This window comes from Astyanax mexicanus, chromosome 2 (genome assembly GCF_023375975.1).
Source record: "Astyanax mexicanus isolate ESR-SI-001 chromosome 2, AstMex3_surface, whole genome shotgun sequence".
NCBI classification, from domain to species: Eukaryota; Metazoa; Chordata; class Actinopteri; order Characiformes; family Acestrorhamphidae; genus Astyanax; species Astyanax mexicanus.
The window spans coordinates 28505346-28532814 of record NC_064409.1 but is presented as its reverse complement, the minus strand read 5'-3'; the positions used below and the strand labels follow the sequence as shown (position 1 = coordinate 28532814).

The window sequence follows — 27469 nt, the reverse complement described above, 5'->3', positions numbered from 1 at the left end:
CGCCTGCGTTGCCGCCTCTGAAGCGCTCTCCTTGGGTCAGTGCACTCGCTTGGAATCGGTGCTGCTGGGTCTTCCCGCCGGCGCCAGTGGTGGTGGCTGTGGGAGCGAACAATGGGTTCCAGCTCCGGTGGAATAAAGCCAGTAAATCCAAAATTACTGTGTGATGCGATGTCCAACAGAGTTTTTCTGTCATATACTAGCAGTGCACGGCATTTGTGTACTGCTAAGAGAGTGTAAAAAGTCCAAAAAAGAAGATAAAAACGGCAAACTAGAGCAGAGCGAGCAAACATGTCCGCCTCGGGGGGTACCATGATGCACTGATCATGATGTATTCCACACAGAGTGATCTATTTTAAGCGTTTATTTATTTTATTATTGATGATTATGGCTTACAGCCAATGAAAACCCAAAAAATCTGTGTATCAGAAAATTCTAATATTATATAAGACCAATTGGTACTTTCTGCAGTGTGGGCAGTTTGCTCAGTCCTGCTGGAAAATGAAATCTGCACCTCCATAAAAGTTGACAGCAGAGGGAAACATGAAGTGCTGTAAGATTTTGTGGGAAAACACTGCACTGACTTTGGACTTTATAACACAGTGGATCAACACCAGCAGATAACATGTCTCTCTAAACCAACTTATTATACACTTATTAATATGCCATACCATATGTCTGTCTTTGTTCAAGAGCATAACAAGTATTTCAGCATGAATTCACATATTTGTAATGTGTAACAGCGTCCTGTATCATTACTAAACCAAACTGTGTGTAAATCGGGTATAAACTGGTAGAGTTATGATTATTATAGGTGTATTTTACACCTTGCTCAGTGTAAATTAATGCACTGGAGGCGCGTGCAACAGATGGCGTCAGTCAATGCAGTGTCTTTGTATATATGTCTATGGTTGGACTGCTGGAGTTGTTCCAGAACATGCCTCAGCGCATTGTTTGACGCTTCGGGAAAGTCTTTGGCGCTAAATGTGTGACAGTCTTCTGTAAAATTCACTCCACTCTGAGCTTTACACGTTCGCAGCCCCAGACAGTGGAATACAATGCAGTTGAGGTAATTGCATTTTAAGTGCAATTCTGACACGAATTCAGCATTTCTTTCTGTAAATACAAATCCATACACAATGTTTTTCTGTTCAGAGATTGGGTGACATTAAAGCAGCGCACTGGAGCTATTGCTTTTCTTTGTGGCACAATTTCCTCACATCCGTGTTTAAAAGCAATCACATGAGTGTTACATTTAAAGGAGTTTATGTTTAAAATACCTTATGGTGAAAAGCAATACAGCTGTGCCTTGATTACATTTCAAGGTGTATTTCATTAAATTCTGGCACTAATTCAGGGTTTGGTTTTGAAAATGCAAATAAGTGTGTATTGTTTTTCAATAAAGAGATCAAGTGCAATGAAATGTAATATAACAGTAGTTTTGCATTTCATTTAGGCACTTATTCTGCATGTTAGTGAGGAAAAGCAATGCCTTTTGTGGATTGCTTTTACATTTTTCCACCCTAGTGTTTTCTTTTCAATTTGTCCCTAATTCCTCTCCACAACCTAGACCATTTAAAGGGGGGGTGGGTGTATCCCAGGTTAAAAATAAGAGTTTATTTCTTCTATATTTTTTTGTTTACAGAAAACTGAGAAATGTTCTGATAGATGTTCTTGTGAATGTTCTGTGTTTAAATAATCTGTTTATATATTGTTCTGAGAATAGAATCTTCTATTAGCCAATCAGCTTTGAGAGTGGGCGGGAGCAGTGAAAAACAGGTTAGCTAGGCTCTGCCCAGAGTGAGCTATAGCAGGCTAGCTCTGGCTGCTAATTTTAGTGCTAAACCCTAACCAGTAAAAAAAACTCTAAAAAGAAAAAACTCTAAGTTAAGTAGCTCATTCAGCACGTTTCTCTACTGAATGTGTGAACATTGCCGTCCAGCTCAGACTGCTGATGGAACTTTCCAGTTATTGAACAGCAGAACACGGGCTGTAGTGGAGTTCGGAGTGCTCAAGACCCTGTTTATGTGACTGTGCAACAACCAAGAGAGAGTAAAGAGAGAGACAGAGCTTCTGTTTAAGAGGTAGCACTTTTATTTCTGGCTCTTCGGAGTAATGGGGTCATTTTATGTTTTCCCAGCCACAACAAACTCAAGCAACGAGGTTGGTAAAAAAACAAATATATATACAGAGTTGTTGTTTCTCTTTATTTGTAGAATTTCTATAAATAGCAGCTGAATTGTATTCTAATACTATAGAGGTTATATAGTATTTAAGGTCAAATCAAGATACTACTGGGACAGCTATTAACACCCACCTAGACCTTACTGTATAAGGAGGACCAGGGCCCCAGCTATATTTAATAGTTTAAATAACTGTAACTGTACCTGGTTGGGGTACTACATATTAAAAAAGAAAAACTGAAATATCACATGGTCATAAGTATTTAGACCCTTTGCTCAGTATTGAGCAGAAGTACCCTTTTGAGCTAGTACAGCCATGAGTTCTCTAGGGAATGATGCAAGTTTTTCACACCTGGATTTGGGGGATCCTCTACCATTCTTACTTGTAGATCCATCAGGTTGGATGATGATGAACATTGGGACAGCCATTTTCAGGTCCCTCCAGAGATGCTTAATTGGGTTTAGGTCAGGGCTCTGGCTGGGCCAGTCAAGAATGGTCACATAGTTGTTTCAAAGCCACTCCTTTGTTATTGTAGCTGTGTGCTTAGGATCATTGTTTTGTTGTAAGTTGAACTTTCTGCCCACTCTGAGGTCCAGAGCTCTCTGGAAGAGGTTTTCTTCTAGGATTTCTCTGTACTTCGCCGCATTCATCTTTCCTCAACTTGTCCTGTTCCTGAAGAACAGCATGATGCTGCCACCACCATGTTTCACTGTTGGGATTGGATTGAGCAGGTGATGAGCAGTGCATGGTTTTCTCTACCCATAACGCTTATAATTGACGCCAACGTTTAATCCTCGTTTCATCAGACCAGAGAATCTTATTTCTCATAGTTTGGGAGTCCTTCTTCTGATTCAAACCATCTCAAGAAGGATAAGAAGAAATGAACAGCATGTGAGGTAAATGTTAATACCACAGCAAAAGGTCTGAATACTTATGACCATCAGTTTTTGCTTTTTTTAATAAATTAAAAAAATAAAACAAAACATTCTACATTTGTTTTTTTCCCTGACAAGGTAGGGTGCTGAGCGTACATTAATGAACATAAAATGAACTTTTTTTTAGCAAATGGATGCAATGAAACAAAGAAACAAAATTTTCATTCTTTCTGTACCCACTGTATAATCACTTGCTGCAGGCCAAGGCAGGAGCAGTAGAGCCAAAACTTTTGTAGCTCAAAAAACAATCCTGCTTTAGAGCGAGGATAGGACCGCCTACCTAATTATCATACAAATGCATAAATACAGAAATAAATAAGTGAAGAATTGTGGAAATAAATCAATAAATAAATAAACATTGTGGAAATAAATCATTAAATAAATGTAGAAATGTTGAAATAAATGAATGAATAAATAAATAAATGAATAAATAAATAAATTCACATAAAAATGAATAAATAAATAAATAAATATATAAATTAACAAATAAGAAATTATTTATGTGTGTATTTATGTATTTATATGATAATTTATTTATATATTTATTTATTTATTTATTTATTTCAACATTTACTTATTTATTTATTCATTCATTTATTTATATATTTATTTATTTATACATTTATATGTGCATTTATTTATTTATACTTATGTAATTTTTGGTCCTTCATAATAAATTTCAAGACTTGCCTAAAAAGGAAAAGAGTGCTGATTTAGTTTTTTTTTTGTGTAAACCGGATGAATAAAATTAGTGGTGGAGTTTTTTTTTGTACAGAAGGAATTTCGGTGTAAGATAATTGATACTACAATTGCTGATAAAGTTATGGAAGGTTTAACAATTTGAAACACAGACTGTAAAACTTAAGAGTAGTATCCTATATTTTATATATACAGGGTCCATACACCTTTTACAAGGTAAAATTCAAGCACTTTCGAGGCCCATTTTCAAGTTTTTCCAGCACCTTTCAGCTGTGGTAAATTAATGATAACGGTGATATCATAAAACTGCGATTCAGCAATATTAAATATATCTCAAAACTATTCTCCACACTTCACAGTGACTATGCTACAGATAAAAAGATACTTCTAAGTAAGTAAATAGCAGGAATTATGAATTTATTGGTGTCAGTTTCACACAATTTAAATACCAATGTTCTTCATCGTGTGTTTATTATTTTAATTTAATTGAGCAGTTACTGTAATATGTCAAATTTGGGGGTGAGTTAAGAGCATTTATACATACATACAATGAAAAATTATTGATTTGCTATTTTGTCACACTGCAAGAGATGGTATTATGTTTATGTGATCAAAACCAGAATTGTGTTTGGTAATAGCAGAAGGAGATTAAATTAAATCAAACGTTTTATGATTCAAAATATATCACCTGTCTATAGAGTTTGCTTGCTATCCAACTTGATTGGGTCAATAACAAAACTGAGACACAAAAGATCACTAGGCAAATAACTTTCAATCTTTTTTTTTTTTTTTTACAGAAAATGTAGAGGTGGGTAACCCAGGTCCGGAAAGTAAAAATGCGGTTCTGCTGCAGATAAAAAACTCTGGGTTGGATTTTTACATTCTGGATCTGGGTTACCCACCTGTGGTATTTTCCTAATAATTTAGTTTTTTTCTAGGGATGCATTTTACAATCTGGACTCACAGTCATTGTTTGCTTGAGTGTTACAACCATGTAAAAAAGTAATAAAAAATATAATTAAAAAGAACGACCCGCGCGGCAGCACTGTTAACCTGGCTTTTAGAGATCGGCTCGTTCCACGACGGTGAAGCACGGTTCACAGCATTAACAATGCCGGGCTGGGTTTAGCCTAATAGTATATTATACATGTATACATGTATTACTATTATTATTTAGATAAATACAAAGCTTGGCTTTTAGCATAGCTTGCTTACTCTCCTGCTGTCTGTGTTTAAAAAAAACGCAGAAGTGCAAACAGAGCCGGCTCCTTGGAAGTCAACTTCTCTTGGATTACGAGAAAGAGTTGTCACACGTACACAGAGGCACAAGAGAAGCCTTTTTTTTACGCTTTGCAGTTTTTTCTTTAAGCGAACTTCTTAGTCAGATAGTTATTTGTTGTAATGTAAAAGCAGTTACAATTTCAAGCATTTCAAGCACTTTCACCAAAATTCACCAGCACTTTCCAGACCTGGAAAACAGAATGTTTAAATTCAAGCATTTTCCAGGATTTTAAGCACCCTTACAAACCCTGTGAAGAATAGTTTTGTGATATATTTAATATCGCTGAATCGCAGTTTTATGATATCACCGTTATTATTAATTTACCCCATCTGAAAGGTGCTGGAAAGACTTGAAAATAGGCCTTGAAGGTACTTGATAAGTGCTTGAATTTTACCTTGTAAAAGGTGTATGAACTTTGTCAGTAGTTCCCAAGGCTCTTGCACACTGGACATTCAGTGAATCAGTTACGCCTCAGCAAAAAGCACATTTAGAAGTAAGGATAAAATGACTGATCATTATGTAAAATGTGAAAACTATAAGATTTTGTCTGAAGCATATACCGTATCAATTATCACTTTACAGATGCATTCATTCATTCCTGCTTTATTTGTCAGGGTTGCAGGGGGAGGCATTATACACCCTGGACAGGCCGCCAATCCATCGCAGGGCAGACAGACAGACAGACACATTCACTCACACATTTACACCTAGGGGCAATTTCAACCAATATCCAATTGGCCTGAATGTGTCTTTGGACAGTGGGAGGAAACCGAACAAAACCGAACAAAATACAAAAGTTTGTCACATGCATGCTCAAACAGGCAGTTGCACTGTATAAAGGAAATCTTACTTTGCTAGTCCTCCAATGACACACAAGCTCCTGAGACAAGTAACCTGGAAACTAACATAAGTTACAAACTGTAGGCAATATTAAGCTAAATAATTAATTAAATCTAAGGATTTAAGTAAAGAGCGATAGTAGGGCTGCAACTAATGATAAAGATGTTAGTTCTTTATTTAGTCAGTTAGTTGACACATAATACAATAACTATCAATACCACACATATTGTTAACAGTAACTAAAATAAATGCTTATAATTATAAACAGACAACCTGTTGATATCAAACTAAGTTTTAAGGATTTCTAATTACCTTTTAATAAATTACAAAAATTGCTTTATTTTTTTTTTTCAGAACAGCACATATGTGTATTATCTACAAATATAACAAATTCTATTAGTTTAGTAACATAACAGATATCATTGATGTAAAGTAGAAAAAGTATGGACCAATCACAGATCCCTGGGGTATCCAACAGGTGACCTTTTTGAACTGTGACATAGTCTTTTTAATTTGTACACATTGCTATCTATTTTCCAGGTAACTCTCAGCCAAGAATAAGCCAAACCTCTTATCCGATACTTCTCTAATCTTCGCAAGAATATGCTGCACTCTATAGTATCAATACAAATACCAACTAAAGATTCCTAATTTTCCACTGCCTTTCTACCATCTCCGTTACTGCATAAGTCTTTTTTATTCTCCCTTAAGCCGTACTGGTGTTCACTGAGTATTTTATGTTTGTCAATAAATAGATCTATTTGTGTAGCAAATCATTTCTCAAATATTTTTGAGAACTGGGAAAGAAGGGACGTGGGTCTATAGTTATCAATGCAAATCTCGCTGTTTAAATGCCGTTTTTATATATTCGGAAAAAAACATATTTTTGGAAAGACAGATTCAGTCAGAGGCCTTACAATTTTGCCAGTGACATATCTAACAGTTACCATATAAATTAAATCTATATCCGTCCATGTTTTACTTTTATTTTTCTTAGAACCTTATTTATATCAGTTTTATCACAAAGGCACATAGGTCGTAGTCTGGCGCTGTGAGAGACGGCTGCCTCTCCAGTAGCTCCGTAGTTTTGTAACTTTTTAACCTCTTTTCCGCACTTTTTTCGACTTTCTTGCTCTTCTAAGGAAGACATATTGTGTTTTATACATATCCCACGGATATTTTTAACTCTAAGATGCAACCAGAAGGCAGTTTTCTCTCTTATTTGAGAGAGGAGCTGCTGGCGCTGAGAACAACAGGGCGAGCCGGGATACGCCATCTCATCCCGGCGGAGCTGAAGCGGAGACCCAGGGGCTCCAAGGCTGGGGTTAAGCTAAAGGCTAAGCTAGCGGACAATCGGCGGTGCTGCAAACCATCTGTTCCCTCCGTTATCATGGGGAATGTGAACTCGCTGCCGAACAAGATCGACGAGCTGTCTGCACTGAACAACCAGCGGATTTACCGCAAGAGCAGCTTGTTTATGTTTACGGAGACATGGCTAACCCGGCTAGTACCGGATGCTAACGTGGACCAGCGGGGATTCACTGTGAGAGCCGACAGAGACACTAAAGCATGCGGGAAAAGCAAAGGTGGGGGACTCATCATCTATGTCAACAATCGTTGGTGTAACCCGGGACATATCTCTGTAAAGACGGTCTTGTGTTGTTCGGACTTGGAGCTGCTAGCAGTTAGCCTGCAGCCATACTATCTGCCGAGGGAGTTCAGTCACGTGATCGCCATCTGTGTTTACATTCCGCCGAGCGCAGACGCAGTCGCTGCATGTGAGAGGATTCACTCAGTCACAGCAAGGCTGCAAACACAGAACCCCGATGCTTTTATTATCATCTCCGGGGATTTTAATCACGCAACATTGGACTCTTGCTGCTTTATACCAGGTTGTGGACTGCCCGACCAGGAACAACAGGACAATTGACTTGCTGTATACTAATGTAAGAGAGGCATACAGCGTCACACCCCTCCCCCCCACTGGGGAGGTCTGACCACAACCTGGTTCATCTTCAGCCAAAATACATCCCCCTGGTTCAAAGACAGCCCCCAACAACCAGCTCCATCAGGAGGTGGTCCCCAGAAATGGAAGATGCCCTCAGAGACTGCTATGACACCACAGACTGGGATGTGCTGCTTGGCCCACACTGTGAGGACATAGATGGGATGACACACTGTTTGACAGACTATCTTAACTTCTGTACAGATGTGGTCTGTCCCATGAGGACTGTACGGTGTTACCCTAATAACAAGGCATGGGTAACACAGGAAGTTAAAGCTGTCCTGAACAGAAAGAAGGCCGCCTTTCGGAGCAAGAACAGGGAGGAGATGAAAGCAGCACAGCAGGAGGTGAAACGCTGTGTGAGGAAAGCTAAGGACAGCTACAGGAGAAAAGTGGAGCAGAAACTGAAGGAGAACAACACAAGGGAGGTCTGGGAAGGTGTGAAAACCATCACAGGCCACAACTCAAAGACCAGAGTTGCAGGGGGAACAATGGAGGAGGCAAACAGGTTGAACAACTTCAACCGGTTTAACCAGTCCACCCCCCCCCCATACTCTTTACCACACTGCAGCCATCTCTCCCTGTTTCCTCAACACCTCCCCCCAGGCTTTCCAGCAGTTTCTTTCCCCCAGTCTCACCCACCCCAACACACACTCCATCATACATCACTGCAGACCAAGTCAGGAAACAGCTGAGGAGGCTCCACCCCAGGAAAGCAGCAGGCCCAGACAAGGTGTCCCCCCGAATCCTGAAGACCTGCGCGGCAGAACTGGGTGAACCGTTACAACGGATTTTCAACCTGAGCCTGCAGCTGGGGAGAGTGCCCACCCTCTGGAAGACATCATGCTTAGTACCAGTTCCGAAAAAGAACCGGCCCAGTGAGCTGAATGACTTCCGTCCGGTGGCACTCACTTCACATCTGATGAAGACGTTGGAGCGGCTCTTCCTCTGTCTACTCAGACCGCAGGTGCAGCATGCCCAGGACTACAGTTTGCATACAGGGCAGGTGTTGGTGTGGAAGACGCCATCCTCTACCTGCTACACCGAGCCCACTCACACCTGGACAAGGGGAAAAGCACAGTGAGGATCCTCTTCTTGGACTTCTCGAGTGCCTTCAACACCATCCAGCCCCTTATGCTCCAGGATAAACTGGATGGGATGCGAGTGGACCCCTACCTGATCGCCTGGATCTTCAGCTACCTAACTGATAGGCCGCAGTATGTCAGGCTGAAGGACATCACGTCTGACACTGTGATCAGCAGCACTGGAGCACCTCAGGGCACGGTGCTGGCCCCTCTCCTCTTCATCCTGTACACCGCAGACTTCTGTTACAACTCCGAGCTGTGTCACATTCAGAAGTTTGCAGATGACACAGCCATCGTGGGGTGTATCAGGGACGACAACGAGGAGGAGTATAGAACTCTGGTGAGGGACTTTGCTGTTTGGTGCCACAGGAATAATCTGCAGCTCAACACCTCAAAGACCAAGGAGTTGGTTATTGACTTTGGGAGGTCCAGACCAAGGTCACGACCAGTTCTGATTGAGGGGGTTGAGGTGGAGGCTGTGGACTCCTACAAGTACCTTGGGCTGTGGCTGGACAGCAAGCTGGACTGGACCTGTAATTCTGACCACCTGTACAGGAAGAGTCAGAGCAGGCTGTACTTCCTGAGGAGACTGCGGTCCTTCAACATCTGCAAGAAACTCATGTGGATGTTCTATCAGTCTGTGGTGGCCAGTGTCCTGTTCTACACCGTGGTGTGCTGGGGATGCAGCATATCAAAGAAGGACTCATCCAGGCTGGACAAACTGATCAGGCGTGATGGTTCTGTGGTCGGCATGAAGCTGGACTCCTTGGTGACGGTGGCAGAGAAGAGGACTATGGACAAACTGCTGAACATCATGGACGATGCCAGTCACCCTCTGCACACCGTCATCAGCAACCAGAAGAGCCTGTTCAGTGACAGACTGCTCCTCCCCAAATGCAGGACCAACAGACTCCGAAACTCCTTTGTCCATCATGCCATCAGACTTTACAATTCCTCCCCTGGGGGAAGGAGGAGTAACAGGAGGACAGAGGATGAGGAGGAGCAGTAGCAACTCAAATGGACTAAGTGCAATAAAATAACACATACGGTCTAAGCGCAATAAAATAATACATACGGAATAAGTGCAATAAAAATTCTATTCAAATACATTCACTGCATATTTATATTTATAGTTATACTAATTATATTTGCTGTTTTATACTTTTGTCTACTTGCGTTGCACTTTATATTGTAAGATTGTTTAGTTTTATTTTATTACTCCCTGTCACCTACTCTTTGTTTCTATCTGTGTGTACTGTATTGATGCTGCTACTGGAACCCTAATTTCCCTGAGGGAACCTCCCAAAGGGATCAATAAAGTTCTATCTATCTATCTATCTATCTATCTATCTACATAATCTTGCTGTTATGTGTAATAAGATTATCAAACATATTTTGTTTATCCTTAGAAATAGTAATTTTACTGGCCAAGTTATGACCAACACCTACAAAATAAACTCTTCAGCAATGTTTTTTAAACTATCCACTGTATCACCAGGACTATTTAGAAAAAAGTTGGGTATTCTGATTTGTTATGTCTATTTTGAATAATATATTTAATTACTTTCCAGGTCTTTTGAATGCTGTTTTTACTGTCCTCTAATAATTTATGATATTCCGTTTTCTGTCTGCTCATCATGGAAGTCAGTGTGTTCTTAAATGTACTGGTTCTTAATTGCAAAAATTATATAACTTATAGAATGTATTTTTCTTTTTACATGCTCTTTGTAGGCTCTTAATCATCCTTGTTTTTCATTTGTATTTTTTCTTCAGCCAACACTTTTTAATAGGCCAATGTTTGTTGTATAGCTCTAAGAATATAAACATAAATGCATCATATGCCTGAGTAGAACCATCAACATACACCTTATTCCAGTTGCAGTAGGTTAACTCCATCTTTAAATCCTCAATTCTCAAGTTCTTATTCTTACTAATGTACAAGAGGGCTCACTTACACCAACAGAAGTTTTAACCTTTAAACTATGCAAAATCACAAATATAGGAATAAGATCACTTCTAGCACTTTGAGACTTCTTTGAAATGTAAAGTGCATTACAAATAAAATGCATTATTATTATTATTATTCATATCACTTTAGAATGTGCCACTTGTTGATGGACCATGCACATTAGTAAAAATATTATCAATAAGTGTGGCACTTTTTTTGGTTATCCGAGAACGTTTGTTAATAAGTTACCTTAGATAAAAGCTCAGTCAATTAGTTTTTTTGTCAATAAACAATGTAACAATGTTATTTGTTAGTTTATGTTTATTCCATTTCAACAGGTCAATATTAAAGTCTCCACAAATATTTTTTGCTATTCATGAACTGATCCATACAAGAGCCAGGTGTTCAATATTATTATAGAATGTCAAAAAAAGACCAAAACAAGTGTGTGCAAGCTGTACCTTGAATGTGGGACGATCCCGCACTCTCTCCCAACGCGTTTTGACCGGTAAGGTTCGAACAATCGGAGCCATGCCCTGGGAATAAAGCTTACTCTGCTTATTCATGTTCATCACATTGATCTTTAGAAGTTTACCAGGCAACACTCCACGCACACTGAAGTAGAACCACGACCTGTTCATACATGAAGAAGAGACACAAAGCTTTAGATAAATCATGCCTAAAAGCCAGTATGGTCAGCATACATTTAGTATCATAGTATAAAATATAAAACCATAAAATTATAAAAACCAAGTTACCTGACTAACTATAGACTTATTTTTATAACTCCCCATTCAATTCTAAGATTTAAAAAAAAATCTGTGGCCCAACAGATATATGGAAAAAAAATCCAATCTGAATTTAGGAGTCATCATATAACTAGACACTTAAAATAACAACTGATTCGTTTCTTGCCGCTGACCAAGGCTGTGTATCTCTGCTGGTGTTTTTTGACCTGAGCGCAGCATTTGATAAAATATCATAATATCCACCTAGGATGATTGGAGAACATGCTAATGATCACCGAAACAAAGTACAAAAAGATCCTTCTCCTCATCTCTTATTATGTTCCATAATGGTTACTCAGAATACAGGGTGCTGTTTCCCTATAATATGAATATGAATAACCTTCTGGACACAGTTTTAATCTTTTTAAGTCTTCATAAAACACAGAAGCCCACACTCAATAAAAAGCATTTTTGGCACCATACAATACATGATTTAAACAGCTATTTTCTTGTTTTTTTATTGAATGCAGGCTTCCATGTTCTATGAGGAATCACTGGAACAGTCATATCATTGTTCAAATCATGCTTACCTGATCATTATCAGTTTGTGAAAGCAAATTATATACTTTCCAATTATACAAAGGTGAGATATACAAAGTTCCACATGGCGTTATCTTAGAACATATGACGTAAATTTTCATTGCTATGCAGATGACACACAGCTCACAATATCAGCCAAACCTGATGACAAACTAAGACTGAATAAATTGAGAATTGTGTAAAAGATGTGAAATCCTGGATGTCACACAACATCCTCCTATTCAAGAGTGATAAAACAGAAGCTTTGCAATTAGGCCCAAACGCTGCTCAAACTAAATTATTAGACTTAATGTTACATCTGACTGACTTCTCCATCACACCTGGTTCAGCAGCTCAAAATGTTGGTGTTACTTTAGTTTGAGCTAACTTAAATAAACCTTGGTTCGTTCAAAACGCTGCAGCCAGGGTCCTCCCTAAAACTAGAAAATTTTACAACATCTTCCAGTCTCATTCCGCATAGACTATAAAATCTATAAAAGTCCTACATGGGCTCGCTCCTAAATATCCCATCCCATATTATGGACCATAATGGTTACCTATTAGTTCCCAAAATGTTCAATCTTTAAGTCTAGACTGAAAATTTACTTGTTTATTCTAGCTTTTGTTAATTAATGTTTTCCCCTTAGACAAAGGCTGCAGATTCAGGCTCAAGAACATAGCATCACTCAGGTTTGTGGATGGTGGAGTGAAGGGATTCAAGTGATTTTGGGTGCCTTCGTGTTTATGTTAATTTCTGGCTAAATCTCATTGGTCAGGCTGTTATATTCAGATCTGCAGTAGACATTAGTCATACTCTGGAAATATTGCACTTAGTTTTGACTGGATTTATAAAGAACAATTTCCATCTTTCTGCTTTCCTCCGAATTATTGCCTGTTCACAAGTCCAGCCTGACACTGATGGATGTTTGACCCTTGAGTTCCCGTCACCTGTCCAGCCAGACTGATGGAAGTTTCTGGTAAATAGGCTTCCCCGTCACCACATGCCTCTGACTAATTGCTCACTCTCCACTACACATAACATTAAAGTTAACATGAACTCTAACTAGGAATTTTCCAACTGCTTCCATTGCTAATGTGGCTATACATCTAAATATATTAGACCCATATGTACACCGCATTCCAAATTATTATGCAAATTGGATTTAAGTGTCAAAAAGAATATTTTTTTTGTTTCACAATTAAACTTATGGTATTGTGTCTCAGGGCTCTTTGGCCCACAATTAAAGAAAAAAATACTTCCACATTGTTAAGCAGGCCACAGATTTCAAGTAACATGGGAAAGAAAAAGGATCTCTTTGCTGCCGAAAAGCATCAAATGGTGCAATGCCTTGGACAAGGTATGAAAACATTAGATATTTCACCAAAACTTAAGCGTGGTCATCATACTGTGAAGAGATTTGTGGCTGATTTAGAGCACAGATGGGTTTGTGCAGATAAAGGCAACATTTCTGCCAGACAAGTTCATTGGATTAAGAGAGCAGCTGCTAAAATGCCAAAAAAAGACTAATTTCTTGTTTACCGATGAGTGTCATGCAACCCAAACAAGGTTGCTTGATCAGCAAATATATTTATTGTATGTCATTTAAAAAAAAAGGAGAAATGTCATTTCCACCACACTTCCCTGGTGGAAATGACTGCATGTGGTGGAAATGACTTTTCAGATTATAGATATGAGTGATATAGGTTGTTTTAAGTAAATAAATTCATTTAATAGGCCTTATACTTTTACTATATTTTATATATACGTTATACATTTACAATTTTAGTGTTCATTGAAGAGAGAGACTCTATTGACTCTAAAAAAAAGTTTTTGGGTTGTTTACCACATGTACTGTTACAGTTCTGTGAGAGTTTAAAGATTTTGCCAAAAGTCAGAATTTAGATGTTGGCTTATTAACATAAGTGAACAGGTGTGGTTGGTTTTCACATGGTGTTGTAAATGAAGTTGAATAATTTGTTTTTTCTAATAAATAGATCTACGTTTTTTCTACAACACCATGCCATTTCCATCACCGCACCTATTTTTCACAAAATTTCCAAACATTAGTCAGCTCATATTAAAATCATATTTACATTTATTGATGACTTTATGTAACAAAACAAATTATTTATTATTTACAAGGACCTACCCAAAGTAATACTGCATTTCACACTGTGAAAAATGTACAGTTCAGCATTTGATCCTTAGGACAGTACATTTAGGTCATAAATTTAGATTGTAAATAGTAGTAACAAATAGTTAATTGGTACAAATAGTTAAGCTAATGGTTCTAGAAAATTCTAGGATGTTTAAATTACTGCACTGTTTATTTATGTGTTAAATTAAATGTGGTGGAAATGACAGAGAATATGTAACAAATAAAAACGAGTCTTGTAAATTTAGTTTGAAATACAATCGTTATTTAAACATATAAAGCTGTGTGAGTTGAATTTTAATAATGTTTTTTTCACTCAACTTCACAAGGCCAAGGTGCACATAATCCAAGAATCACCCACATATACATGACTGGGCTTTAATATAGGTTTGTGACTTACTGTTATGTTAGAACTACTGTTAAAGAGATACATCAACAACTTTAACATGGCTTTCTTTTAAGTATGTTACAAACTCAATACTCAGAAGTATTCAAAGAGATATTTCTCAAAAGCTCTATTTCACAAGTAAGACACAAGTTTAATATTAGTTTGAAACATATTACTATTGAAGCCATTAGAGACATTAAAGTATTTAAGGAGCTGTTTATCAGTTTATCACAATTCCGTTGGTTCTTCAGTTAACAAATACATTCAGTTAATATTATCCTTTAAGCTACAATATTATACTCAAAGCTATAGCTACTCATATTGCAAGGAGCAGCAGCAGAAGCTCCAGGAGATCAGTTTTCATGTTTCTCCAGGCATATATTATGGGGCACCACAGAACTGAACTGAACTACAGTGCATTAGCTTCTTATGCTAACTGGCTACTTTAGCTAGTGAGCTCTGCTACTGTGCTTTTTTGGTGGTCCTGTTCTACACGGCGCTCTGCAGCACCTCTAGTGGTATGATGCTATGTGAAAAATGCATACCAGTTTTAAATTCCCCTCAGGCATACCGTATGAACCAGTATACCGCCCAGCACTACTTCCTCAAAAATGTGTTGTGAAGAGCAGACTTTGATAAATCCCTGTTCTTTAAATAAAACAGTGTGCCCACTCACACCTGATTATCAGCATTGATATTAACTGAAAACACCTGACTCTAATTTCACCTTTAAACTAACTGCTAGAGGTTCACATACTCACAAATATGTAAAATAGGATAATATTTCTAAATAAATAAATGACCAACTAATATGTTTGTCTGATTTGTTTAAGAACATGCAAAAATCTGATAATGTTTTAGATCACATTTATGCATAAATATAGAAAGGGGTTTAGAAATTTTAAGAACTACTGCATAAATAACTTAGCTTTCTTACCGGTTTCCATTCTCAAACTCTGTGTCCGCACAGTCTGGTTTGGTCCAAACATTGAACTCATGGTCAGCATTAGGCAGAGAGTTGCCAGTTGAGCTATTAGCTTCTGACTGTTTTACTTTGTCCACTCTCCCCAGGTTTCCAGAGTCAAACCGTGAGCTAAACACCACACGGCCAAAGTGGACCTCCATGATCAGGGCTCCGGCTTCAGAATATCGCTATGCTGTACCTAGCAACTCACATCTGTACAGAACAGAGAACATGGTGGGAATTAAAAGAAAGGTCCAATTTAAGGCAAAGCAAAGTATGAGATTAATACAAGCATATGATGTAGTTCAATCTTGTTACCACAGTCATTGTAAACATGGACCCACTATATTGCTGCAAAAATAAGCCTTTTCTGTTCCTTGTACATAGTTGGCATATTTGTTCTTATTGCTAAGTGTAAAAACAAGTTTACAAAGCTGAACATCAGATGAAAGGCACTCTGCTATCTGGCATTCGTGTTTCTTTTTTCTTTATTTGTCCTCTGCAAACTGACACATAAGAAGCCTGTTTACAAATACATATAAACTTTTAGTTAGACTGTTTAAATTACTTGTTGTGGCAATCAGGTAACCTAGCTAGCTTGCTAACATACAAATGCCCTCAAAACATTTAACGCTAAGGCCCAGCCCCATTTTACCTCTTGGCCCTACCACTTACCTCTACCACACTGTTTTGCTGTGCATGCGTGTAGGTAGGGGTGTCCCGATTCATTTTAGGCTGGAGGGGTAAGGAGAAGGGACAGGGCTTGTAAGCCCTTCATACAGCATTTTTTTAGATGCACACATTAAGCCAAGGTTTTTGAGAATCACTGGTAAGATGGCACGACAAACAATAGAAGAAACCCACAAATGTAAGTATTTTCCATTGTTATAAGTGACAACAATTGCTGTATTTATATCATAATTATATCATATAGTTTAATGTGTAGTTTCAATAAAAAAAAAACATTTTTTCCCGTTCCACCTTAAACTATGTAATTAGTACAACAGACAGCAGGGGCTGCAGCATTTAATGTGCATTTAATGAAAAAATGAAATAAAAGCTGATAAAAGCTAATTTCAGCTCCCCATCACAGAGGAATCAATGAATGGACAATAATAATTTATTTCTGCACCATCTCCCACCTTTCTAAAGACCTATGATGCCCTAAAATTAACTAGTTAACCAGCAGCAAGATTACTGAACTTCAGCGCTCCTGATGACATATCAGTTGCAGGGTTGTCCTAATTCTCAGGGGAGTATTTCACCCCTTCTACCTGTAGCGCTGTTTGAAGGGAAAGAGTTACTCTCAAACAAAAAAGGGGGGGGGGGATAAAGTGGCAGGGCCAAAGGGTGAAACGGGCTTGTGCGGGTGGGGGTGAAAATGTCCATTACAACAGCTCAATCCAACCGAAATGATCGTTTACTGCATATTGATACGACCTTAATATTAACTAGCTAGCTAAGTAGAGTAATGTTTGTTAAATTATTTTATACAGGAAAGTCGCACTTACAGCTTAAATAAAGAATTAACCAATATGCAAATAACTAGGCTTACCCAATATTTAAATTGTTTGCCTGTACACAGAAGAATCTTAATGCTGCACACTAATTTAAACAAACTAGTGATAACAGCTTCACTGGCGATCAGCTTCAGAGGGTTATTCCACGAAGCAAGCTTATCTGAGTTAGCCCCGCTCAGTTCAGAGTCAAGCTATCCGCGTTTTAAATAAAGATGCCTATACGCGCGATATTACAGTAAACAGCCGCGCAGGCGGATAGCACACTTGAATAGCACAGAGAAGGGGAGACTGACACGTTTCAATCGTTTCTATTAATTCATTCATATATTACGTCCAGAAACGAGAAGAAAACAGAATAAAATTACTCAGCTCACTCAAAAAAAAAATACTCAAATTACTCACTCACCATACTGCCACAACTGGTCCACTACCATGTGAAAGTGGCAGTCCTGGGCTATCACCCCTGCAAGTGTTTGCAAATTTCACTGTATTGTTTTTTTTTTATATATATTAATTAAACAACTGTTTAATGCATGCTTAAAATTAAATGTCCCATGATTTTCCCATAATGCCACAACAAAGTGGCAAATTTCACTGTATTGTTTATTTTATATTCGTATTGCTGTTTATAGATAGATAGATAGATAGACAAAACTTACAAATAACAAAAAATACAAATACCAAAAAATGTGTATTAACATTTTGTAATTGTAAACAAATACAAAAGATACAAATACAATAAAATATATAAAGTATAAAAGTACAGTCAGTAGTGTGTAATGGAGATGTGTAATGGAGTGCACTTGAACACAGTGGACAATAAACACCAGTTGATGTGCATATAATGAGGGTATATGATGCCAGCCATACAAAAAGTGCAAATATACAGTTATATAATAATTAAAATTTGCAGTGCAAGCTTTTGCAAAAACTACTAGTGCAAAATAATGTAATTTAAAAAAAGGCATCTCTGAGAGCGTGTCTGCTGAGATGAGGGGTGTGTACATGTAGTGGCCAGTGTTGGGCACGTTACTTTGAAAAAGTAATTAGTTATAGTTATTCGTTACTTCTCCAAAAAAGTAACTGAGTTACTAACGGAGATACTCCACTATAAAAGTAATTAGTTACCAGTAAAAGTAAATTTCGCGTTACTTTTTAATAATCGCCCGTCAAACAAAAGGAAATCAATTATGCATTTACTATTAGAAAAATAACAAACGAAAATAAACCCAAAATGTTGACAAAAATATAATCTAACGAATTTCAAAAAAATAAAACGAAATTCTCCACACAACCAAAGAAAATTACTAAAACTTGTAGTACTGAAAAAAACGGAAAAAACGGAAAAACGCGTCTGGGGATGAAATTAAACAAACCAAGCCACACTCAAAGGAAATATGTATATATAAACAAAACAAAATAATGGACAAAAACAACAATCTAATGACCGTTAAAATGGTATTAATATAACAGCTTCACCAAAAGAGAATAGAGCTTATATCGGGCCCAAAACGTGCAGGTTCTGCCAGAGCCCGACCGGATCCGTTTTGTTTTCGGTCTGATTGAATGAGCGGAATATAATCAGAATTATGTTAATTTACATAAAAGCATAGAACTATTATTTAATTAAAATGATTTTTAAGAACAGCTACACACAGTGCTGCAAGTCAAACGCGGAGGCGTTCACGTGCGCCCAGAGCTACCTGATTACATTTTTCATTTTTATTATAGTTTAATTTTATTTTGTTTTTATTTTTTCTGTTCAGTACGTTTTTAGGGTGGGCTTGCTAGTTTTTATTAGTTTTCACACATCTCATCAGAGAGATAAATCTAAGAAACGTGAGAGAGAGAGAAAGAGAGAGAGAGAGAGTGATTTCTGGTATGAGCTACTCACATTAGAGCACGCAAATCGTCACAATTGTGCCTCACTTCACCACGCCAAACCACAGGCACAGCGGCCAGAAGCTCAAGTTCACCGGAAAGAGGAAAGTTAATAGAGCGGTTAAAGTAACGTGCAGTAACCGGTTGTTCGGAAATGATAACGGCGTTCTAGTTACAGTCAGAGTAATTAGTTAGATTACTCGTTACTGAAAAAAAGTAATGGCGTTAGTAACGCCCTTAGTTTTAACGCCGTTACTCCCAACATTGGTAGTGGCCAGAGTGACAAAGTGTCACAGAGTCTTTAGTTTGCTGTGCTGAGAGGAGTTGAACAGTCTTATGGCCTGAGGGACAAAAGACTTTTGAAGTCTGTCTGTGGAGCAGGACTGGGACAGCAGTCAGCCGCTGAATGAGCTCCTCTGCCTGGTGATGGTGCTGTGCAGAGGGTGGTGAACATTGTCCATGATGTTCAGCAGCTCTCCTCTCTGCCAATGGTGTTAAGAACTCCAGCTCTAATCCCAGTACAGAACCAGCTTTCCTCACCAGTCGTCCAGCATCCCTTTTGCTGAAGCTACCTCCCCAACACACTACAGCGTAAAAGAGGACGCTGGCTACCACAGACTGGTAGAACATCAGTAGGAGTTTCTGGCAGATCCTGAAGGACCTGAGCCTTCTAAGGAAGTACAGTCTGATCTGTGCCTTCCTGTAGTGTTCACTGACCAGTCCAGCCTATCGTCCAGGTGCACAACAAAGCTATCTGTAGGATTTGACCACCTCGACCCCCTCGATGGAGATTGGCTGCTGAGCAGATAGCCTGGACCTTCTGAAGTCTATGCACCTCCTTGGTTTTGGTGATGTTCAGCTGCAGATGGTTAATCTTGCACCACACCACAAATTCCTCAACCAGGGATCTGTACTCCCTCTAATCATCATTTTGCACACACTCCACGACTGCAGTGTCGTCAGAGAACTTCTGCATGTGGCATGACTCCGAGTGGTATTTAAAGTCTGTGTGTACAGGGTGAACAGGACTGAAGAGAGAACAGTCCCCTGTGGTCTGACATGTTGTTGTCTCCCAGTAAGGTAGTCAGTGATCCAGGTGACCAGGTGCATGTCCACCTCCATCTTCATTAGCTTGTCTCTCAGAAATATGGGCTGGATGGTGTTGAAGGCACTGGAGAAGTCGAAGAACATGACCCTCACAGCACCTCCCCCCTTGTCCAGATGAGTGAGCTCTGTGCAGAAGATAGAGGATGGCATCTTCCACTCCCACCTTTTCCCGGTACTGCAGTGCGTCCTTAGCATGGTGAACCTGAGGTCTGAGGTGGTGCAGCAGCAGTCTCTTCATGGTCTTCATCTCGTGAGATGTCAAAGCAACCGGCCTGTAGTCATTCCGCTCCTTCAGGTGTGCCTTCTTGGGAACAGGAATAAGGCAGGTTGTCTTCCATGTGGCAGGAACCCTCCCTAGACGCAGACTCAGGTTAAACACATGTTGGAGGGTCTCATTCAGTTGAACAGCACATTCCTTAAGCATTCTGGGGCACACTCTGTCCGGGCCAGATGCCTTCCTGGAGTGAAGTCTCCTCAGCTGTCTCCTGACTTGGTCTGCAGTAAAGGTTGGTGGACTGGAGGAGTGATTTGTCTGCCAGCTGATAGTGATGGTGGTGATGATGAAGATGGTGGAGGTGAGGGTGATGGTAGTGGTGATGATGAAGATGGAGGAGGTGAGGATGATGGTGCTGATGGTGATGAAGATGATGATGGAGATGAGGGTAATGGTGGTGATGATGAAGATGGTGGAGCTGGAGTTGAAGGTGATGGAGATGGAGATGATGGTGACAGGGTGGTGAATGCTGCAGGAGGGTAGAAAGAGGGGGCAGCAGGAGCAGGACAGTCAAACCTGTTGTAAAAATTGTTAAACTGGTGTGCTCTATCCACACCCCCATCTACTGGGTTGCCGTTGTTGTTGGTTGGTTGGTTGTTGGGGTTTTATTGCCACTCCAGCACAAATTTGGTTTTAAATGCGTAGATATAGCACAGTTGATTCAAATATTACATAAGCCTCTACATGTGTGTCAAATTTGATGTTTAAGATTTAGATCTGATAAAAACTTTAAAATCTTCCCTGGTGGGTGTTTCCCAAAAAGGTCCTTTATGTTCTGTTCTTGATAGTTAAATTTTCTTATATGGTTATGGGCAGGACAGTCGATGAGGATGTGTTTTATAGTTAGTGGGGTGTTACACGATTGACAAGATGGTATTTCAGTGTTTGTTAAGAGGTGCCGTTGTTGTTCTTGCACCCAGTGATGGTTTTAATCGCACCCCAGACTTCCTTCATGTTGTTATCTTGCAGCTTTCTTTCCACCTTTTTCCTGTAAGACTCCTTGGCCTCTTCAAGACGTACCTTGAGTTCCCCCTGTACGCGCTTCAGCTCTACCAAGTTTTCGTCGGTTTTGCTGGTCAGTTTACGTTCCCCATAACCACCGACGGAACTGAGGGTTTGTACCTCCACGCTTCTCCGTCTTCTTAGCCTTTAGCTTAGCCTTTAGCTTAGCTCCGGCCCTGCAGCCTCGGTACCTCCTCCTTAGTTCCCCCGGTATTGTGTGGACAATGCCACCACGTCCCGCGGGTCGAAGGGCCAGCAGTTCTTCACGGGAATAAACACGGTATTCATCGCTGCCCCGCATATTTACGCAAAAAATATCATTAGGATATAAATAAGAGGCATACTAGATGTGTGTAGTAGCACGGAGACGATAAATTAACGTGAAAAAACTCAGAAAAACACACAAAGAGACGGAGCTACTGGAACAGGCAGCCACTCGCGTCGGCGCCGGAAGTAGAAGCCCGAAATAGGAGCTTCATGAAGGATAAAGTGGGGGAAAGCAAGCCTTAAAAAGTGTGTACAGGACAAAAATGTCAGAAGTAACAAGTGATCCTTCAAAATTATTTATTAAAAAATGTTCATATGTGTGTTGTATGACAATGCGGTGGCAAGTGGTTGGGTGTATGTATTGTTAATGTATATGATCTGTTTTTATGTAGATATTTTTGTTATAGAATAGCACTACACTACACTGTAAACATCAGAAAACTTTTATTTAGACTGTTATAGTCAACCACATAGAATAACATGCAGTTTAAAGGAAAACTTAATTTGGTAGTAATTACATAGTGGCAGTTGTGGCATTACTAACTCAAAAATACAAATAAATAACATAAGAAATTCAGTATTGATGAAAAACTATGAAATTTGCTAATTTCCAAATTTTTACTAGAGAAAACCAAATAAAAAACAATTAAATTTGCAGACTTGCAGGGGTGATAGGCTAGGATGGCCTTTTCTACTTGGTAGTGTACCTCTTGTGAAATTATGGGAAAATACATATTTTACTGTGGATGCATTAAATATATATATAAAAATCATTTTTAAAATACACTAAAATTTGCCTACACATGCAGGGGTGATAGCCTTGGATGACTTTCACATGGTAGTGGACCTGTTGTAGCAATATGGGAAAATCATAAGAAATTAAATTTTAAGCATGAATTATATTTTAAAATGAATATAAAATAAACTATACAGTGAAATTTGTCCACACTTGGGTGATAGCCTCTTTCAATGGTGATGGACCCATTGTGTCATTATGGGAAAATCATGAGAAACTTAATTTTCAACATGGATTAAAAAAACTAATATAAAAAAAGTAATTTTATGGATGGATTGAAATTTTTTTAATTAATATACAATAAATAATACAGTAAACTTTGCCCACACTTGCAGAGGTAGTAATAGCCTAGGACTTCCTCTTTTACATGGTAATGGACCTTTTATGGCATTATGGGAAAATCATGAAAAATGTCATTTTAAGCATTGAATAATTTTTTGATCAATATAAAATAAACAATACTGTGAAATTTTCACACACTTGCAGGGATAATAGCCTAGGATTACCGCTTTCATATATTAGTGGACCTGTTGTGGCATTATGGGAAAATCATGAGAAATATTATTTTTAACATTTAAAATGTTTTAATTAATATAAGATAATATTAAGATAAACGATACAGTGAAATTTGCTCACATGTGCAGTGGTGATAGCCTAAAACCACTTCTTTCACATGGTGGTGGACCTGTTGTGGCATTAAGGGAAATGTCATTTTACGCATGGTTTAAAAATAATAATACTAATATGAAAATATTTCCGCAAGCGGCAATTGACGGTCCAAGCACGGCCACATAGCCTGGCAAAAAAAAGAATCTTGAGAATAGGCCTTATACTTCAGAACATATGGATCTAAATGTGTTTGACTCGCAATCACAGGAATTTCCCAACTCTCTTTAAACACTTCAAATACTCACTGGAAACTGCTTTTCATCAGGGTTTATAGCTGTATTATTGACAAAAAACAGCTTATTAGTCTTAGTGTATGGCTATATTTAATAATTTAGTGGCATTTAGACAAGGTAATGTGGTGTCTTGCTGCACTCTAGTGGTCATTTGGTGAAATAACTTTCCTTTGATGTACCATTATTATATGGGCCACATATGATAATTGCCAAGGTTGAGCTTGAAAGCTTGTATGTTCAGGAGAACCATACACACCCACAGCTACTCCTACTATAGTCTCGTTCCGCAGAAATCTTCAAGATCTCTCAGCAGACCAGTACTCCTCACTGGTGACTGATAATATGCCTCCACCAGGCTCATTTTCATCACTCAATGTAAATGATGCCACTGATACTCTCTGCTCCACACTAAGCTCCTGTTTGGACAACCTCTGTCCTCTTACATCTCGAGCCATTAGCTCAAGCAAACCACAGCCATGGCTTAAAAATGACACACTCAGAGAACTATGCTCCAAACTCCGAGCTGCCGACAGAAAATGGCAAAAAAAAACAAGAGCATGCAGACCTTAAAAATTACCAACTGCTCCTGGCTTCTTTTTCAGCCAACCTCACTACTGCCAAAGCTGAATTTTATCACTAAAAATTCAGCTCCCTCACAGACTCCCGGAAACTATTTGCTACATTTAAAACACTCCACAACCCTCCACCTCCTCCTCCGGCTACCTGCCTTACGGCTGAAGCTCTTGCCTCATTCTTTACTGGGAAAGTGGCAGCTATCAGCAACCAGTTTACTGATGTAACATGTAGCAGTCCTACTACATGCTCTGCTGCCCTTTATACCTCCACCGAAGGCGTTGCGCTCTCCTCGTTCACTCCTCTCACTGAGAACGAGAAACTGGCTCTCCTAACACGCAGCCGTCCAACTACTTGTTGAAAACTGCCAGAGCTGCAGGTCAGTCCTCAGTGCTCATTCTGCTGGACCTCTCGGCCACCTATAACACAGTCAACTATGACTTCCTCCTAACTATACTCTCAAACATGGGGATCTCAGACAATGTGTTGTCATGGTTCAGATCATACCTCACTGGGCACTCGTTCAGGGTGTCATGGCAAGGCTAGCTGTCCTCAGCCCCCTCCTTATCCACTGGGCTTCCCCAGGGTTCGGTACTGCGACCCCGACAAAGGTTGCTAGGAACCTGGGTGTTATGGTTGATGACCAGCTCCTTCACGCACCATGTGGCCTCAGTTGCTCGATTCTGTCACTTCGCGCTTTATAACATCAGAAAAATTCGACCGTTTCTGACGCAACAGGCCACCCAACTCCTGGTACAAGCAGTCGTCATCTCACGCCTCGACTACTGTAATTCCCTACTAACTGGCCTCCCGACTTGTGTAGTAAAACCACTCCAAATGATCCAGAATGCAGCAGCACGTCTGGTCTTCAACCAGCCAAAACGGGCACATGTCACCCCGCTGCTCATTGACCTTTACTGGCTACCAGTTGATGCTCGCATCAAATTCAAAGCTCTTACAATCGCCTACAAGGTGATGACAGAACAGTTCCTTCCTACCTGCACTGATCACTCCTGAAGGCTTACGCTACCTTACGCAAGGCTTTGGAGGTTGTTTTTACTTTTTCAGGAATCAGGAACATCAACAGTGAGAGCTGTGAGGAGAATGTGACCCTGAGTGGCAGAGAAGTTCCATTGCTGTTCTGCTGTTCTGGGACCAGTGCATATCAACTAGGAGACAACAAGCTCTCTGAGTGAAGTGCTAGGAACCTCTCCTTAGATAGCCAGCGCATGCCTGTCCTACACGCCATAAAGTCGCACACAGGCCAGAAGATCTTTCCGTCCACTCTTTTCCTCAGTTTCATCTTGATGTATGTCTACATAACCTGATAGGGTATCTGAAAATCATGTTATGATCAAAGGACTTTTAAGCATTTAAAAGTTGTGTTAAAATAATTTTTTGCTGCAATAGTAGGTCTAATTTGCATTATGGCCATATTGTTTACAAATTTCAAGATTTTTAAATTAATTATTGAGGCTTATGCTCTGCTGAGCTGTTTCACACCAAACATGTCATGATTGGTCAATGAGCCAAGGACAAGTTCTCAAAAAGTAGGTTTTGCATATTATGCACAACTTACAAAAAACGTGGGTGGAGCATAAACATGAATGACCAAGGTGGCTGACCAGCATGACCAAGAAGGATAAATATGTTCAACCAGCAAGACCAGCATGATTAACTTTGCCATAGTTTTCAGCAGGGCTTTAATTTAAAACTTGTAGTTGTTTCACCAAATGACCACCAGAGTGCAGCAAGAGACCACATATAACCTGCTGAGAGCCTTGCAGTGAGGGATAAATATCAGTAGAATTTTAATGATTGTAGAGAGCAAAAAAGTCTGTAATCAAGATCATCTTGTCTATATTTATATGTATGTAAATGTGTGTGTTGATAGGGTCAAAGATTCTTGTCTTGTGTCCATTTAGGTCTGAAAAAAGCGATAAATTATGCCTTAGATATTTACAATTACAGTAGCTTTTTGTCCCTTGTACAAAGAAAAAAAATTGTCTCCAAATTTGGAATTAAAATTATACTATCAGTATATACATGTATGTAAATTTGTATGTTGATGGGGTCAAAAATTCCTGTCTTCTGTTCATTTAGGTTGGAAAATAGCAATAAATGGTTTAAATGCACAATAGTTAATTAGTCACTGTAGAGCCTCCTGAAGATTCACTTAGCCCACACTTGGCAGTTGTGCTTAAAATGTCACTTTTAATGAGGGTCTTTAATATTTTTCACATGCCACAAACTTTGTCAGAATTTTGGCCAAATAACTTAAAAAAGGCATTCATGTACGTATTTGATCAAGGTGTTGGGGCCACAAATAATTAAAATGTCAAGATTTTTTCGATATTTATTCACCTTTAGGGTCATCAGATTGCAACAACACCAAAGGTAATTTGATTGGTTGAATATCCAAAGACTAGTTTGAAAAGCACAATTTTTATACTACTGCCCGATGATAAAAACAATGCATTTTTGTTAAACACATGTAATTACAAAGTTATAAAGGACACAGCAAAGCATACAAATCCAAAAATAATCATAGGCCTGATGCACATGTACATTTAGATATAACTGATTTTTTGCTATACATGTACACATATAAGTTACGTCCTGATTGGTCATTGTTTAGCCTGTCGAAAGCTTGCAGGAATCTAATTGGCCAATAGCGACCACAAAAAATTACATATCAAATTTTCCTTCGATAAACCAATAAGACATAGGACCAAGATGATAGCTCCCAATCCAGAGCTTGATAGCTTGTATGGTTCCTGTGTGTTGACAGGGTCAAAGGTTCTTGTCTTGTGTCCTTGTCTAAAGGCCACAAGCCTTTAAAATCCCTGTAGCTTTTTGGCCACTGTAGAGGGAATAAATGTCTGATTTGGCTCAAAATTGGGAATGAAGATCATATTATCAGTCTATATATGTATGTAAATATGTGTGTTGATAGGGTCAAAAGTTCCTGTTTTCTGTCCATTTAGGTTTGAAAATAGCAATTAATGGTATATACCATCATGACCAAGCTGGTTGGCCAGCATCACCAAAGTGGAAGAACAGTTTACCAGCATGACGAAGTTGGTTGATCAGCACGACAGTAAAGACCAAGCTGTACGACCAGCATGACCAGCAATATCAATTGAGCTACAGTGTTTTACAGTGTTACTGTTTTTTGTGGTGTCTTGCTGCACTCTGGTAGTCATTTAGTGAAACAACTCCAGTTCTTATATAAAAACATACAAGTCACAATAATCCTGCTAAGAGCCCAGCAGTGAGGCATAAAAAGGCCACATATAATTGTCCCACATATAGTGTATAAATTTTGACCTGATTAACATTCAGCCTGTAAAAAGC

The 27469-nt window shown here is 39.0% G+C and overlaps 1 protein-coding gene across 6 annotated transcripts in view; it reads right to left on the bottom strand.

The window, feature by feature from the left end:
* agbl5 (AGBL carboxypeptidase 5) overlaps window positions 1–27469 on the bottom strand; it is a 158213-nt gene that overhangs the window by 124654 nt on the left and 6090 nt on the right. For 4 of the 6 annotated variants that reach the window (XM_022671506.2, XM_022671504.2, XM_022671508.2 and 1 more), the window contains exons 2-3: window positions 15764–16003; window positions 11437–11608 (exon numbers count right to left, since the gene is read on the bottom strand). In XM_022671506.2, coding sequence (XP_022527227.1) covers window positions 11437–11608; window positions 15764–15951 — 360 coding nt within the window. In that variant the 5' untranslated portion in view covers window positions 15952–16003. Of the gene's footprint in view, window positions 1–11436; window positions 11609–15763; window positions 16004–19204; window positions 19294–27469 lie in introns of those variants that run through there. The other 2 variants (XM_022671507.2, XM_007241449.4) reach the window with 2 other exon arrangements.